Below are 16,070 nucleotides of genomic sequence, written 5' to 3'. Positions count from 1 at the left end.
GAGGTAATGAAAAAGGCTCAACAGCGTCTTCACTTCCTGAGGATCCTCAGGAGGGTCAACCTGAAGAGAGAGCTGCTGGTTGCCTTCTACCGTTGCTCCATTGAGAGTGTGCTAACATACTGCATCCCCGTGTGGTTTTCAAGCTGCACCATGGCACACAAAAAGTTTCTACAAAGGGTCATAAACACTGCCCAAAAGATCATTGGCTACCCTCTTCCCTCACTGAAGGACCTCTACAGCACCCGATGTCTTAGGAGGGCACGCAACATCCTGAAAGACTGCACACACCCGGGACACCGGGTGTTTAAATGGTTGCCCTCTGGAAAAAGACTCAGGGTGCTGAGGTCACGGACAAACAGACTCAGAGACAGTTTCTACAATAGAGCAATAGCCCTCATGAACACACACACACATCTGGTTTAGTTTTTCTAGAAGAATGTAGAATGTATATTCTGTATATACAGCTGGTGTGCATGTGTATATTTGTATATATAATTGTGTATATATATATATGAATATATGTATATACATTTAAATACTTTTTGTATGAAAGGTAATTGTAAGCTGTTTTATTATTATTATGTTGTTTTCTACTCTCTCCTTGCACCAATGTGGGACAGTTTGCAATTTCGTTGTACTGTTGTACCAAGTGTGACTGTACAATGACAATAAAGCTTTATCTTATCTTATCTTCTGTTTCCATGTTTAAACCAGCAGAGTGGACAGAAAATAAGACTGGACATGAATTTTAATGTGATTCAACCTTTTAAGCTTTAACCATCAGTCTACTGTAACTGACTTAATCTTTGGATGTGTTCTCACTGAGAAATGAGGAGTCAGGTCTTACAGAGTGATATGTCCTGTGAAACAGTGGATCTTTAGTGAAACAGGAGTGAGGAGCGGACGCCCTCCAGTGGCTCAGTGTGAGTCAATTTATTCAATTTTGATGTATTTACTTCTGCTGCTAAAAAATCAACAACCAGCCATCATAAACTGGTCAAACTGGTACCATTCACAGCTGGACCAGTTTAGCAGACTTTTAAAAAGAGTTAAGAGTGCTGTAGTTGATTAAAAACAGTGTAGACCATTTAAACTCATCATGATGTACGATCACTGTAGATTTCTTAAAGACTAAAATCAGTGACCGGTAGGGACCAGTTCAGATCAGTTACCAGTTTCTAACATTTCGACCGACTGTAAATCACAAAAAAAAAAAAGGATGTAAACAGATTTAATGCGTCTCAGCTGCTGATCGTGTTGAGCATTAACCAAGTAAATGAAAAATATCATCAGGCCTCCCTCTATCAGATCCTGGTCCTTGTCAGAATAAAGCTCCTATGGGATTTTGCTTGTAGACGTGTGCTCGTCTTTCAGGTCTCTGTAGGACTCGCACGTGGTGGTTGTGTCCCAGCTATTAGTGAAACTGTACTTTGTCTTGTGTAGCGGGATATTGACAGAGGAGACGTACTGCACAGACTTGGATACGGTGGCTCTGAAGGTCCGAGTTCTGGCTGTGAACAGGATGAAAATCTGGAAACCCTGAAAAATAAGAGCAGGAAGACAATTGTCCCAATGCCATGACTTCTGGGGTACCAACACTTCTACTGACACAACAGATGTACCTGTGTGGTTGTACAGAGGCAGAAGAAAATGCTGAAGACCAGGTGGGAGTGTCCTGTAGTGACCAGGACCAGGTATCCCAGAGTCCAGGACAGACCCAGTAAGACAGTCAAAGAAAAGCTGGTGAGGAACTTTTTTGTCCAGGTCCAGTGTTTGGTGCTGCAACAAAACCAGTTCATGGACTGATGGTAATGATGTGAACAGATGTAAATAATGTTTCATCAGTGTATCAGTGAGAATATTAAATATTAATTATCATTAACCTATGTGTCCTCCCCCCATCCCAACTAGACTGCTCAAAGATGTTTTACCTTTCATTAGCACGTCTATACTACAGTACATGCCCCCTTAGGCAATATTATAAGACATAAAGACCTGGATGTCCTCCAATTTCCTTCTCCTAAATCCAGACAAGACAGAGGTTTTACTGTTTGGGCCTAAAAATCTCAGAGACACTATGTCTAATCACGTTCTCACCCTTGGTGACTTAGTACTGGCTTCAAGTAATACTGTAAGAAATCTCAGAGTTATCTTTGATCAGGATATCTCCTTCACTTCATACATCAAAGAAATCTCTAGAACTGCCTTTTTTCACCTAAGAAACATCCTGTCCCAAAGTGATGCTGAAAAACTAGTCCATGCATTTGTTCCTTCCAGACTGGACTATTGTAATTCATTATTAATAGTTTGTCCCAATAACTCCAGTTAATCCAAAATGCTGCAGCCAGAGTTCTGACTGGAATTAGTAAGAGAGATCATATTTCTCCTACGTTAGCTTCTCTCCATTGGCTCCTTGTAAAATCCAGAATTGAATTTAAAATTCTTCTCCTAACTTATTAATCACTTAATAATCAGGCTCCATCTTATCTTAAAGACCTCATAGTTCCTTATCTTCCAAGCAGAACTCTCCGTTCTCAGACTGCAGGTTTACTTGTGGTTCCTAGAGTTTCCAAATGTAGAATGGGAGGCAGAGCCTTTAGCTACCAAGCCCCTCTCCTGTGGAACCAGCTCCCAGTTCAGGTTCTGGAGGCAGACACCCTCTCTACATTTAAGACTGGACTTCAAACTTTCCTTTTTTATAAAGCTTATAGTTGGAGATGGATCAGGTGACTCTGAACCATCTCTTAGTTATGCTGATATAGCTTAGTCTGCTGAAGGACCTCTACTGATACACTGAGCTCCTCTCCTCTCTCCTTTCTCCTCTATCCATTCTAATTCTACAATTTCATTAACTGTGTGTCTTCTCTCTCCTCTAGTTGTGTCTCCTCCTCTCTCCATTCTCCTCTGCAGGTATCCTCCTCATTGGAGCTGGATATCTCCAGAGTCCAGTTACTGGTCCTACCAACCTGTCCAGTGTTTTTGCTGCTTGTTGTTGTTTTTTGTTGCCTGCTGTAAAGGCAGTTTTTCCTCTCCACTCTCTCATGGTGTTACAGTTCCTCCCTTTGGTCCCGTTCTGTTGGTTTTGTTTTTGTTTGTCACCTGCTCTCACCCTGTTCTCCTGCCACTTCCTGTTTGCCCGTATTTGGACTTCCGCTTCTCCCACTCACCACACTCATTATTGACTGATTCATTTCACCTGTTAGTCTCTGTTCCTTTATAAGGTCCCCTCAGTCCTCCCCAGGTTTGTTACATCACACTTGGTCACTCTCGTCTTGTGTGGCTGTTGTTCGTGCTACACCCTCCATCACTCCGGTTTGTTTGTTCGTTTTTCATCAAGGACTTTCAATGTTTTATGGACTTTGTTCCCGTTTGTGTATTTTCCTGCTCTTACTGTGCCTTTTTTCGGTGTTACTTTGTTTTGTTTGCTTCGGGTCTCTTTACATTGGTACTTTGTTAGTATCTGGTTCAGCATGTCCCCTGCATTTTGTTAATAAATTAACCTTTTTGTTACTCGTTTGTCCAAAATGTAACACCTGGTGTTGCTCGGTGGGGTTGTTGGGTTTTCTATATAATTCTGTATACAGTTGTATATTGTAAGCTCTTAAACATTGTAATGTGCCTTGAGTTGACTTCTGTTGTGTTTTGGCTCTACACAAATAAAACTTAATTGATTTGGGGAAAAAAAATGAATTCCCCTCATGCTGATGTTTCTAAAAACATTTTAGGGAACATTATTATTGATGTTGTTGTTGTTGTTGTTATTTACAGAAAAAAAAAAGTGTTCAACTCTAAGGTGAAAAAAAAAAAGACATTTCCAGGAGATGAACTGGTTCACAGCTGGACCTTGTGGACCTGACAGATAATGACGTGTTTTTCTGTGGTACCTGCTCAGTTTGGAGTCTGCCCTGCAAGCCGCCAGAGAGATGAGAACCAACAGGACGATGTTGTAGATCAGGATCAGACCGACCGGAAGGAGGAATCCCCAGAACATCGGCTTCCCAAAGTTAAACTGTTTGGACTTATCCAGAGCTGCCAGCCAGCAGCTAGACGACAGATAACAGGGACATGGTCTCAGTAGAAATATAATTAATTTGAAGTCAAATATTGAACAAAGATATTTGCTTTTTGCTGATAAATTATTATCCATATAAATGTCAAACTGTATTTTCTTATTTGTAAGACCAGCAGAGAGAGAGACACTCGGAGCGAACAGCAGTAACTTATCAGAGGCCAAATAAGTTACTAGTGCAGGTACAGATCAGGTGTCATTGTGTGTTCATGTCATAATAATGACAAACCCACAACTCCTCCTGTCTGTATCCCAGAGGATCTTCCACGCTGTAGGTCGCTCCTACTGTGATTGCCATGACGACAGCTGGGACACCTACCAGGAAACAGGAAGTCAAAATAACACTTAGTGACTGATAGTAGATTAAGTAGAATAAATAACTACAGTATAGAGAGCTGATGTCAGCAGCTGACGGGGTTAACCCCTTCCTGCAGCAATTCCTGAAAACTTTGAGCCCTCGACAAACGTATATTGATTTGATGATTTTTTATATTGGAAGGCAGCAAACACTATGTTCCAGAACTGAGGGAACATAAAAAGATAAAACATTTAGATAAATAATTTAGTGGACCTTTCTCAGTCTGTAGCTGTAAACAGATCTTTGACTCTCACCCCATCCCACAGCAATGCTGACTGGAGTCCAGTGTGGAGGGAGGCTGTGCTGCATCGTCCTGACCAGCAGCACCAGTTGGGTCCCATACACACTGTTCCACATAAAGGTGGCCAACAGGAAGAAGTGGAGCAGAGCCGCCACAGCAGAACACGAGCCACGATCAGGTTCGACGTGTTCGTCAGAGTCTGGGATGATGTTGGTTTCACTGTTGATCTGAACCAGAGCGTCGTCCTGTCTGCTGGAGTTTTCCACCCCAGAGAGGAAGGTGATGATGAAGGCCAGCAGGCTGACGTAGATACACAGCAGAGAGATCTTTGAGTTCATGTTGTTCCCTCGTTCACGAGCTTTTCTCAGGAAACTAGACAAGAAGAGTCTGAGTTAATACTCAGCACAGAAATGAAGCTTTGTAATTAACAGAATTATAAATTATTCAACCTCTTTAGTTTAAATAGGGTGGGTACATGAATTATTGCAGAGATTTTTAGACTTAGTTTTACACAGGTGGACCTAATAAGCTTGCACCCGAGTACATGTTTAGCTGACCTTTAGCTTAACCTTTGCAGTTTCCCCTCTTTATTTTTCAGCACAACACAGGTTAGTTTCCTCATATGTGAAGAGGCGCTTATAAACCTGTCTCCATGTTATTCTAAACGCTGAAGGACATGCTAAGCTAAAGGCTAACCTCAGAGCAGGGAAAAAAGAGGACATAAGCATTAACTGGAATTCATGTCATGAATTTGGTCTCTGAAGAAACTTTTTTTATTGAGTGTCTGTCTTATGTAAAATGTGCGATAGCATCTGCAACAAAGTGAGAAGCGTATTTAGTGTTTAATGTAGGGTAATATGTCTTACTGCACTTTAATGTGTTGGATGATGGTTACAACCAAACCCAGAATAGAAAAAGAAAGTCCAACGATGGAAATCACACTCAGGGCCTCAGAATATTCATATTTCCCTCTGAAGGACTGAAACACAAACAGAAAGTTTCTGATGTTTTTTCTCCTTTTCTTTGACTCAGATTCAGTTCAGGTATCTCGTCTTTTGTGTCAAATTATTCAGGTGGGTCAGAAAGTTCATCAGCAAATGGGAAAACTGAGAAGACTCTATTATCATATAGTATACATTCTATTATAGTTAGATAATATTGATGAGATTCAGTTTAATGAAACAAGCTCTTGTCTCTGTGTTCACCCAGAGAGCAGCGAAGTTGGTGGTGTGGTTACAGAAACATGTCAGGGCGCCGTCTGAAGCGTTTCCTTTAGAGCAGCCGACTGTGCTCCAGTCCTGCAGACTGTAGTTCCAGAAAACACAGGCGAAGTCGAACAGAGACATCCCGTTCATGATCTGAAACAGAGACACACACAAATCTTCATCTGTAAATTCTCACATTTATTAATCAAAACAACGAGACGACTGAAGTTAGACAGCATTTGTTCCTGATATGTCACAGTTAATGTAGTTTTATTAAGAACACGAAAAGCTAAAAGTCAGTAAGTAAAAGTGTGTAAGAGAGAGACGTTTGCACAAGAACTACTTTCTTGAACCGCTGCGGAGCTTGAAGATTAAAAACACCATCTCTTAGGTCTAAAGTTCTGCACAAACTAGTGATTATTATTTGTCACCTGCTGAGAAAAAACTTCTAATAGCTGATTCAGCATATTTCTAGACGTCTGATAGGTCCCCTGTGCCAAGGATCTTTTGTCAGAGGGCCCAGCAGTATCAGAATCTAGAATTCAAGTCAAGCCAATACAAGCTGACAAAAGTCATTCAGTCATAAGTAAGCATTAACCTGAACGTGTGTCTCAACTCTCTAGAAATATGACAGATTTTATTAGACGACCTAAACCCTGACATGTCAGAGTGGAGCCCAGGACGCAGAGACGCAGTCTTACACACCTCTCTGCAGCTTCCTTACAGCCGTCACCCCCCAAAAAACTACCATAACCCCATAGAGACAGTGTCTGCTCCCCGAGTACCTAAATTATTTATATCTAAAACTATCACAAGAGAAGTTATTGATAAAAACCTAATACAAATAAAGACGACTCCTCTCTCAGAACAAAATAAAAAGACAACAATCAAATGTGGACTTTTAAATATCAGATCTCTCGTCTAAATCCCTGTCAGTAAATGATTTGATAATTGACCATCAAATAGACTTATTCTGTCTTACTGAAACCTGAATGAGTCGACCCCCTCAAGTCACGTTAATTATCATGTTCCTAGAAACACAGGTCGGGGTGGAGGAGTAGCAGCAATCTCCCACTCAAGTTTGTTAATCAACCCCAGACCTAAACATAGTTTTAATTCATTTGAGAGCCTCACTCTTAGCCTCTCTGATCCTAACTGGAAAAATCAAAAACCAGTCCTGTTTGTTATTGTGTACCGTCCTCCTGTCCCTTACTCTGAGTTTTTAACTGAATTCTCAGATTTTCTGTCTGATTTAGTTCTTAGTGCAGATAAAGTCATTATAGTGGGTGACTTTAATATCCATGTAGATGTTGATGATAACTGCCTCAACACTGCATTTAATTCTCTATTAGACTCCATTGGTTTTACCCAAAATGTAAATAAACCCACTCACTGTTTTAACCAAACCCTTGATCTTTTTCTGACATACGGTGTGGAAGTTGATCAGTTAATAGTTTTTCCCCAAAACCCTCTTTTATCTGACCATTTCTTAATTACATTTGAATTTACAGTACCAGACTTTACTAAACCTACAGATAAGATTCACTACAGTAGATGTTTATGTGAAAATGCTGTGGACAAATTTAAGGAGCTGATTCCATCTTTTATTTCAGAGCCATGTACCAACACAGAGGAAGGCAGTTATTTCAATGTTACTCCAGCACAAGTGGACTATCTTGTTAATAGTACTGGTGCTTCACTCAGAACAATACTTGATACTGTTGCTCCTCTGAAAAAGAAACTAGTGAGTCAGAGGAAGTTAACTCCATGGTACAATTCACAAATCCATAGCTTAAAGCAGAAATCACGTAAGCTGGAAAGGAGGTGGCGTTCCACCAATTTAGATGAATATTGCCTGGAAAGATAGTTTAATAATATATAAAAAAGCCCTGCGTAAAGGTAGAACCTCATATTATTCCTCATTAATAGAGGCAAATAAGAACAACCCCAGGTTTCTTTTCAGCACTGTAGCCAGGCTGACAAAGAGTCATAGCTCTGTTGAGCCTAGTATTCCCTCAACTCTCAGCAGCAATGATATTATGAATTTCTTTACAAATAAAATCATAACTATTAGAGAAAAAATTGATCAGATCCTCCCTGCATATAGCATGGACTGTACAACAACTCTAGATTCATTTGTAAGACCACGCTCGTACTTCTTCCTCCCCGTAGATCATTCTGAATTAATTTCAGTAATTAATTCCTCTAAACCATCAACATGTCCCTTAGATCCCATCCCGACTAGACTCCTCAAGGATGTCTTACCTTTGATCAGCACGTCCATATTAGATTAGATCAATCTATCTTTACAAATAGGCTACCTACCACAGGCTTTTAAGGTTGCTGTAGTCAAACCCCTACTCAAAAAGCCTACCCTGGTCTTAGCGAATTATAGACCAATAGCCAATCTGCCCTTTATCTCTAAAATCCTTGGAAAGATAGTTTCTAAGCAATTGTACGACCACCTGCGCAGTAATAACTTGTATGAAGATTTCCAGTCAGGATTTAGAGTACATCATAGCACAGAAAAAGCACTGGTAAAGGTCACTAATGATCTTCTATTGGCATCAGACAATGGACTACTCTCTATACTCGTCTTGTTAGATCTTAGTGCTGCATTCAACACTATAGATCACAACATTTTATTACACAGACTGGAACATGTCATTGGGATCAAAGGAACAGCACTAGAGTGGTTTAAATCGTATCTATCGGATAGATTTCAGTTTGTATATGTTAATGATGAGTCTTTCATGCACAGCAAAGTTAGCTATGGAGTTCCACAGGGATCTGTGTTTGGGACCGATTCTTTTCACTTTATTTATGTCCCCTTTAGGCAATATTATTAGGAAACACTCTATAAATTTCCATTGTTATGCAGATGATACCCAGCTATATTTATCTATGAAACCAGGAGAAACTAATCAATTAGTCAAATTTCAGGAATGCTTAAAAGACATAAAGACCTGGATGTCCTCCAATTTCTTTCTCCTAAATCCAGACAAGACAGAAGTTATTTTATTTGGACCAAAAAAAATCTCAGAGACACTATGTCTAATCATGTTCTCACCCTTGATGACTTAGTACTGGCCTCAAGTAATACTGTAAGAAACCTCTGAGTTATCTTTGATCAGGATATCTCCTTCACTTCATACATCAAAGAAATCTCTAGAACTGCCTTTTTTCACCTAAGAAACATTAAAGTTAAAATTAGGAGCATCCTGTCCCAAAGTGATGCTGAAAAACTAGTCCATGCATTTGTTACTTCCAGACTGGACTATTGTAATTCATTATTAATAGTTTGTCCCAATAACTCATTAAAAAGCCTCCAGTTAATCCAACATGCTGCAGCCAGAGTTCCGACTGGAATTAGCAAGAGAGATCATATTTCTCCTACGTTAGCTTCTCTCCATTGGCTCCCTGTAAAATCCCGAACTGATTTTAAAATTCTTCATTGAATTGAATAGAATTGAACCAGCAGAAACTAGTTTTCTTACTGTTGGTCTGAACAGCATCTGCACATGTTGTGGCACCACGCTGCTCTCCTGACCTCTGATACTGGCAGACAGGACCCTGATGTTGGCCCCTCTCCTCCTGTGGATCCTCGACCTGAAGAAACGATCGTTCTGGTAGAGGACGAAACCCAAAGACGCCTCTGACGATTTCTGACGAGCACTGACGGCTAAGACAGATGTATGAAAAAGAAACTCACATTCAAGTTTGGTTTATAGATTTTTCAACAATTAAAACAATGACAGCTCTATAAAGTAACTGATCTCTACTTTATCGTCCACACAGTAAAACTTCTGTTGTTGTTGTTCAGTGTTTCTGGTCCAGCTAACTTACATGGTGGGAATTGTACGTATATCAGGGCGTCGGCTATGAAGCCGTTTTCCACCATGACTGAGGACGTGTTGGTCGTCAGCTGAATCCTGTCGGCCACGAAACTTCCAGATTTTCCTACAAACAGCAGACGACAGACCCAAACCCGTTTTTAATGTTATTATTGAATCGATGTGTCACTACAAGATAAAGATAAAAATAAAACATTTATTGTCACAACATCGGCCAACAAGATTAAGGTGCAGTCTGCGCCATATAAAAAAAAAAATAAATAAATAAAATCAGTATAAAGGAACAAAACAAACATCAAGTAAACAAAAGAACCTTGCACACCGGACCAGCTTAAATGAAGCAGACACTGCTTACACCCACCCAAGTCAGCATTCTGTCACAGTTCCGTTCTGTAGTCCATTCTTTACAGTTTTTAATGTAGTTATTGGTACGGGACGAAAACTTTTCTTAAGTCTGTCACTCCTAGTTTTGATTGACCTGAACCTTCTCCCTGATCTTGTCATATTTTCTTTCGCTGTGGAAAACAGTGATAGAATTTATTAATTTAACGTCACTGTTGTAAGAATTAAAAAAAAAGAAAAGAACAATCTTGACTGTGAAGAGAAGTGTGAGGCTGCTACAGCAGAACAGAAATAAGTCTCTGTTGTTGTTTAACTAAACTTTATGACTAAGTGAGTCAACTTGTGGTCAACTTGCCAGCTGACCAACCTGTGAGACTGTTTTTCTCCCTGTTTCCTTATATCAGCAATAAAATAATAACTTACTGTCCTTTAGTCATTAAATACATAAAAATAACTCAAGAACAATCACCTAATAAAGAATGAACCCAAATGATTCAGAAAACAGCCTCCTTACGAATTTTGATATTTTTCTCCTCGACTTAAAGTTTTTGGAAATGTAAATCAACTTCTGTCAACAGAAGTGACGGAGTCCAGTTGATTTTCCTGAAGAATTCCACTGAAAGAAAAACTCAGGCTAAGATCACTTGGACTTTCACCTGTGAGGGAGGTGAACTGGACTCCCCCTGTGTTGGTAGGAGAGATTTGTGCCGACAGGACCACCAGGTTTGGTTGAACCACTTGAGACTGAGACGTGTTGAGACTGGAGCTGAGGTTCACAGAGAGCTGGTCCAGAGATAGCGTCAGGCTGGACACAGAATCACAAGTTTTATGATCATCAGACTGGAAGGAGACATCCAACATTTAATGTCCTGTCTGCTCAGTGGCAACTTGCACCTAAACTTAAAGCACCCAGAAACACCAACGCCTTTACTAACTTCTACCTTAACTAACTTTTGTCTTAACTAACTTCTACCTTAACAAACTTTTGTCTTAACTAACTTCTACTTTAACTCTTGTCTAAACTAACTTCTAGCTCATTAACCAGCTGAAATCAAAAGGCCACGTTTATGCATTTATGGTCCTTAGACAAGTTGCAGTTATTGAGCCACAACATGGTTTGAATGCTGCTAATCGGAGCTCAGCAGGATTCGTCTTTACAGTATTGGTGTTGTGAAGTTCTTTTTTTTTTATCTATTTCAGGTTCCTGGGGGCCTTCAGCCTCAAAACAAACCTACTTTCTGTAAGTTTCCAGGCTTTTAGAAATAACTCATTCATATCCTACAGTGTTTTGGCCTAAATCCAGCACATTTCAGCCTCACCTTACGTACACTGGGCAGCATTCTCCCTCCTACGTTACTCTAATGTTGTGATGTGCTTGAGCAAACCCTTAATCTTGAAGCAGCTCACTTGTTCAGACTGTGGCTGTACTGAGCTTCCAGGTGTAACTGTGAGTCTGATTAGAACTTTACTGCAGAAACGATGCAGCCTCTTAGTGAAACTGCGTTGAATCAAACATATTCTGATAAAACAGATATGTTTGACTGTGTGGTTTTGATGGAAGGGCAGTGGTAGATATTGCACCTCAGAGTAGCGTCGTTCTCCTCTGTGTTGTCCGGCACACTGGTGTTCAGCAGTTGACTGACTGTAGCTACAGCTGCCACCCTGACACTCTGCAGGACAAATATGAAGACAGGACACAGCATCACTGTCACAGCCAAGCACAGAGTAGAAGCAGTTTCATGGTGACTCTCATCTGTAGCTGTCTCTAGTCTTTCAGTTGGGACAGTTTTAGTAGCTTGGATTCCCCTCAGGAGTCTCCTCTTCACTTTCGCTGATAGTGTTTGTACCTCTGTGGCGTTAGGAGACAGCAGCAGCGTGTTGACGATCTGAGCTGCTGCTGTAACGTTTTCAACTGTCAGCTCTTCGGGTCTGGACGTCAGAATCTGAGTGCTGGCTGCCAGAGTTTCTAAATCAGCCACACTGGTGAGCTGAGAGAGGGAAGATATGGTATTTTCTTTATTACTGTGTATTCCTAGGCAGATGTATTAGAATGTATGTGTTCACTTCTACCTCTACCTTACCTCATAAAAAAAACTATTTGTTCAGCTACAGTGGCAAGAAAAACTTTGTGAACCTTTCGGAATTTCATGGATGTCATTTCATTTCTTACATGTTTACTGTGAATAAAACACAGTACTTCTCACATTGTGCTGTATGTCGCTGAGTGTCTGGTCACACTGGAGGACCTGTGGTGGAAGGCTGAAACTCGGTGGTCCAGTTTTGGTGGAACATCTAGTCGAAGCCTGTGGTTTACCAGCTTGATGGGGGTGGTGGAAACAGAAACAGCAGTATTATTGATTACCAGATGATGGTAGTGTGTGGTGCATAGAGAAGGCAGTAAATCAACTGACACCTAGGTGGGTGAGCAGTATCTGTATATTGATGTGCTGTAGAAACTCACCATTGCTGGTTCCTGTGAGACAAGTATTCTCAGAATATGCAAACCAGCCAACTGGTGTACGTGGGAAACGGTATTTGTCTAGTACTTCAGCTTCACAGAAATTTTCTATGATAGTAGAAGTTTAATGTTTGATTAACACCAAGTAAAAATGAGAGCAGATTCTATTTTGACCAGAAAATAGAGAAAGTTGATTATGTGGAATGTGGAGAGAATTATTATTATTATTATAGTCATTTGGCTCGATGGTGGCAAAAAACTTGAGTACTTTAAATCACTGTTAGTACTTTAAATAATTAAACTGTTGTGTTTCGTTATCTGCAGCTGTTAACCTAGACTTACCCGCTGTGCAGCTGGTTCCGGCCCACTCATCAGGACAGAGGCAGACACCGTCCACTAACACGCCACCGTTAAGACAGACTACAGGGGTGGAGGTGGGGGGAGTAGTAGCAGGAGTAGTAGTAATTGGAGGAGTAGTACTCATCATAGTAGGAGAAAGAGTAGTATTACTAAAAGTAGGTAGAGGGGTAGAAGTTACAGTAGAAGTTACAGTAGTAACTTCAGGTACAGTCGTTGTATTAGTACTTTCTGGAGTTCCGGTAGTAACGTCAGGTACAGTGGTTGCATTAGTACTTTCTGGAGTTACGGTAGTAACGTCAGGTACAGTGGTTGCATTAGTACTTTCTGGAGTTCCGGTAGTAACGTCAGGTACAGTGGTTGCATTAGTACTTTCTGGAGTTACGGTAGTAACGTATGGTACAGTGGTTGCATTAGTACTTTCTGGAGTTCCGGTAGTAACGTCAGGTACAGTGGTTGCATTAGTACTTTCTGGAGTTACGGTAGTAACGTCAGGTACAGTGGTTGCATTAGTACTTTCTGGAGTTCCGGTAGTAACGTCAGGTACAGTGGTTGCATTAGTACTTTCTGGAGTTACGGTAGTAACGTATGGTACAGTGGTTGCATTAGTACTTTCTGGAGTTACGGTAGTAAGGTCTGGTACAGTGGTTGCATTAGTACTTTCTGGAGTTACGGTAGTAAGGTCTGGTACAGTGGTTGCATTAGTACTTTCCGGAGTTACAGTAGTAACGTCTGTTACAGTGGTTGTATAAGTACCTTCTGGAGTTACAGTAGTAACGTCAGGTACAGTGGTTGCATTAGTACTTTCCGGAGTTACAGTAGTATAAGTACTTTCCGGAGTTACAGTAGTAACATCAGGTACAGTGGTTGCATTAGTACTTTCTGGAGTTATAGTAGTACCTTTGGATGCAGTAGGTGAATCTGTACTTTCTGGGACAGTGGTTGTATTAGTACCTTCCGGAGTTACAGTAGTAACGTCAGGTACAGTGGTTGCATTAGTACTTTCCGGAGTTACAGTAGTATAAGTACTTTCCGGAGTTACAGTAGTAACGTCTGTTACAGTGGTTGTATAAGTACCTTCCGGAGTTACAGTAGTAACGTCAGGTACAGTGGTTGTATAAGTACCTTCCGGAGTTACAGTAGTAACGTCAGGTACAGTGGTTGTATAAGTACCTTCCGGAGTTACAGTAGTAACGTCTGTTACAGTGGTTGTATAAGTACCTTCCGGAGTTACAGTAGTAACGTCAGGTACAGTGGTTGTATAAGTACCTTCCGGAGTTACAGTAGTAACGTCAGGTACAGTGGTTGCATTAGTACTTTCCGGAGTTAGAGTAGTATAAGTACTTTCTGGAGTTATAGTAGTACCTTTGGATGCAGTAGGTGGATCTGTACTTTCTGAGACAGTGGTTGTATTAGTACCTTCCGGAGTTACAGTAGTAACATCAGGTACAGTGGTTGCATTAGTACTTTCTGGAGTTACAGTAGTAACATCAGGTACAGTGGTTGCATTAGTACTTTCTGAAGTTACAGTAGTAGTGTATCGTACAGTGGTTGCATTAGTACTTTCTGGAGTTACAGTAGTAACGTCAGGTACAGTGGTTGCATTAGTACTTTCCGGAGTTACAGTAGTATAAGTACTTTCTGGAGTTATAGTAGTACCTTTGGATGCAGTAGGTGGATCTGTACTTTCTGGGACAGTGGTTGTATTAGTACCTTCCGGAGTTACAGTAGTAACATCAGGTACAGTGGTTGCATTAGTACTTTCTGGAGTTACAGTAGTAACATCAGGTACAGTGGTTGCATTAGTACTTTCTGAAGTTACAGTAGTAATGTATCGTACAGTGGTTGCATTAGTACTTTCTGGAGTTACGGTAGTAACGTCTGTTACAGTGGTTGTATAAGTACTTTCTGGAGTTACAGTAGTACCTTTGGATGCAGGAGGTGGATATGTACTTTCTGGGACAATGGTTGTATTAGTACTTTTCTGAATACCTTCTGTAGAGGTGTTAATAAGATCACTGGTGGTGAAACTAGTGTTAGGGGTGTAAGTAGGGTCAGTAGTAGTGAAAGGAACAGTAGTAGTAAGAAAACTAGCAGTCGTGTTGGGATCAGTGGTGCTGGTGTTTATACCGGTGATTTCAGATGAAGTTGTGGTGGACTGAGCTCCGGTTCTAGACGACTGTGCAACAACTGTGATAAAACAAGTGATTATCACAATAATTAGTTTGGCAGCAACACAAAAACAAAGAAATGGTCAGTTCGACCTGTCAGTCAACAAAACTTCCACAATCATCATCAATCCACCTGTTAGAGGATCAGATTGTAGTGAACAAGACAATAATGACTCTTGAAAAGATGATGGATTTAGTATTTCTACAGAGGGGTTGATGTTTTTTCACTAGCTTCCAGTTAAAAAACCAAAGTATTGGACAAATTACAACAGGATGAAAAGTCAGACAATAACCCAGTTATTACATAAATAACATAACATAAAATAACAAAATCAATTTATTCTATCAAATATATATGTAAATATTAAATAATCAGGACAGACTGATCAGAAATGAGCCAACATCAGGTAGATACAGAGGACTGTGAACAAATGATATGATAAATATACTTTTTTATTATCTACATAGATATTTCAATATCTAATGTTTCAATCTCGACCCCACAGGTATTTCTGCACATAATTTATTAAAAGGGACCTTTAGGGAATTTAAGTTGGATGAAGTTAAAGGAGTAACTATGATAAATGCAGTATTTTCCAGCTCTACTTTGTGACTCTACAGGTGTTATCATATTGAAAATATACAGTTAGAACAACCCAACACTTCTCTGCTGGAACATTTAAAAACAAGTCACAGAAAGAGAAGTTTTCTTACCGAAAAGAAACAAAATCCAAACATCCATGTTGGTGAACGTCTGCAGGTCAGAGACGGTTGTGGACGTCCATAGTCCACTTCGGTATCATCACACGCTGTTTGAGCTGCAGTGTGAAAATCTTCAGGTGAGACCATAAAGAGCTGCACAATAAAATCGTAAAACACAGCACAGAGGCTCAAAGTTCTTCCTTAAGTATCAGACTGTGCAAACATGACTTCAGTTGGCCTCTCACGTTTGAACAGGTTTTGTTTGATAGATTTCAATGCTGCTTTTTGTCTGTTTCGCTGCTACATTTCACTG

The 16,070-nt window shown here is 40.3% G+C and overlaps 2 protein-coding genes across 2 annotated transcripts; both read right to left on the bottom strand.

The window, feature by feature from the left end:
• Positions 1-927: 927 nt before the first annotated feature.
• Positions 928-3,991, bottom strand: LOC117152979 (adhesion G-protein coupled receptor G7-like). The gene is made up of 4 exons (XM_033326467.1): positions 3,844-3,991; positions 3,197-3,233; positions 1,623-1,779; positions 928-1,539 (listed from the first exon to the last, which is right to left on the bottom strand). Exons 1-4 carry the CDS (start codon positions 3,989-3,991, stop codon positions 1,336-1,338), a joined length of 546 nt encoding a protein of 181 aa, XP_033182358.1. The 3' UTR covers positions 928-1,335.
• LOC113163954 (adhesion G-protein coupled receptor G7-like) lies at positions 3,986-15,053 on the bottom strand. Its single transcript, XM_033326476.1, has 13 exons — positions 12,870-15,053; positions 12,531-12,635; positions 12,274-12,386; positions 11,917-12,057; positions 11,651-11,739; positions 10,726-10,874; positions 9,720-9,833; positions 9,371-9,555; positions 5,874-6,026; positions 5,535-5,647; positions 4,682-5,040; positions 4,299-4,384; positions 3,986-4,043 (listed from the first exon to the last, which is right to left on the bottom strand). The coding sequence occupies exons 1-13, from the start codon at positions 13,012-13,014 to the stop codon at positions 4,020-4,022; spliced, it is 1,776 nt and encodes a 591-aa protein (XP_033182367.1). The 5' UTR covers positions 13,015-15,053; the 3' UTR covers positions 3,986-4,019.
• Between the last annotated feature and the right edge of the window lie 1,017 nt (positions 15,054-16,070).

Source organism: Anabas testudineus, chromosome 2 (genome assembly GCF_900324465.2).
Source record: "Anabas testudineus chromosome 2, fAnaTes1.2, whole genome shotgun sequence".
Classification (NCBI taxonomy): domain Eukaryota; kingdom Metazoa; phylum Chordata; class Actinopteri; order Anabantiformes; family Anabantidae; genus Anabas; species Anabas testudineus.
This window is presented reverse-complemented; position numbering and strand designations above follow the sequence as displayed.

Bases quoted from the DNA above. Each gene is read 5' to 3' on its own strand.
- LOC113163954 (XM_033326476.1), bottom strand. From the start codon at position 13,014: ATGATGAGTACTACTCCTCCAATTACTACTACTCCTGCTACTACTCCC. The intron at 10,875-11,650 runs GTGCAATATCTA...TTCTGTGTCCAG, and splicing joins GAGAACGACGCTACTCTGAG to CCTGACGCTATCTCTGGACC. The intron at 5,041-5,534 runs GTAAGACATATT...CTTCTTGTCTAG, and splicing joins ATCCAACACATTAAAGTGCA to TTTCCTGAGAAAAGCTCGTG.
- LOC117152979 (XM_033326467.1), bottom strand. From the start codon at position 3,991: ATGTTCTGGGGATTCCTCCTTCCGGTCGGTCTGATCCTGATCTACAAC. The intron at 3,234-3,843 runs GTCCAGCTGTGA...AAACCTGGGGAG, and splicing joins TTATCTGTCAGGTCCACAAG to GACTGAGGGGACCTTATAAA. The intron at 1,780-3,196 runs GTGAAATGAATC...GTTTTGTTGCAG, and splicing joins AAAGGAACAGAGACTAACAG to CACCAAACACTGGACCTGGA.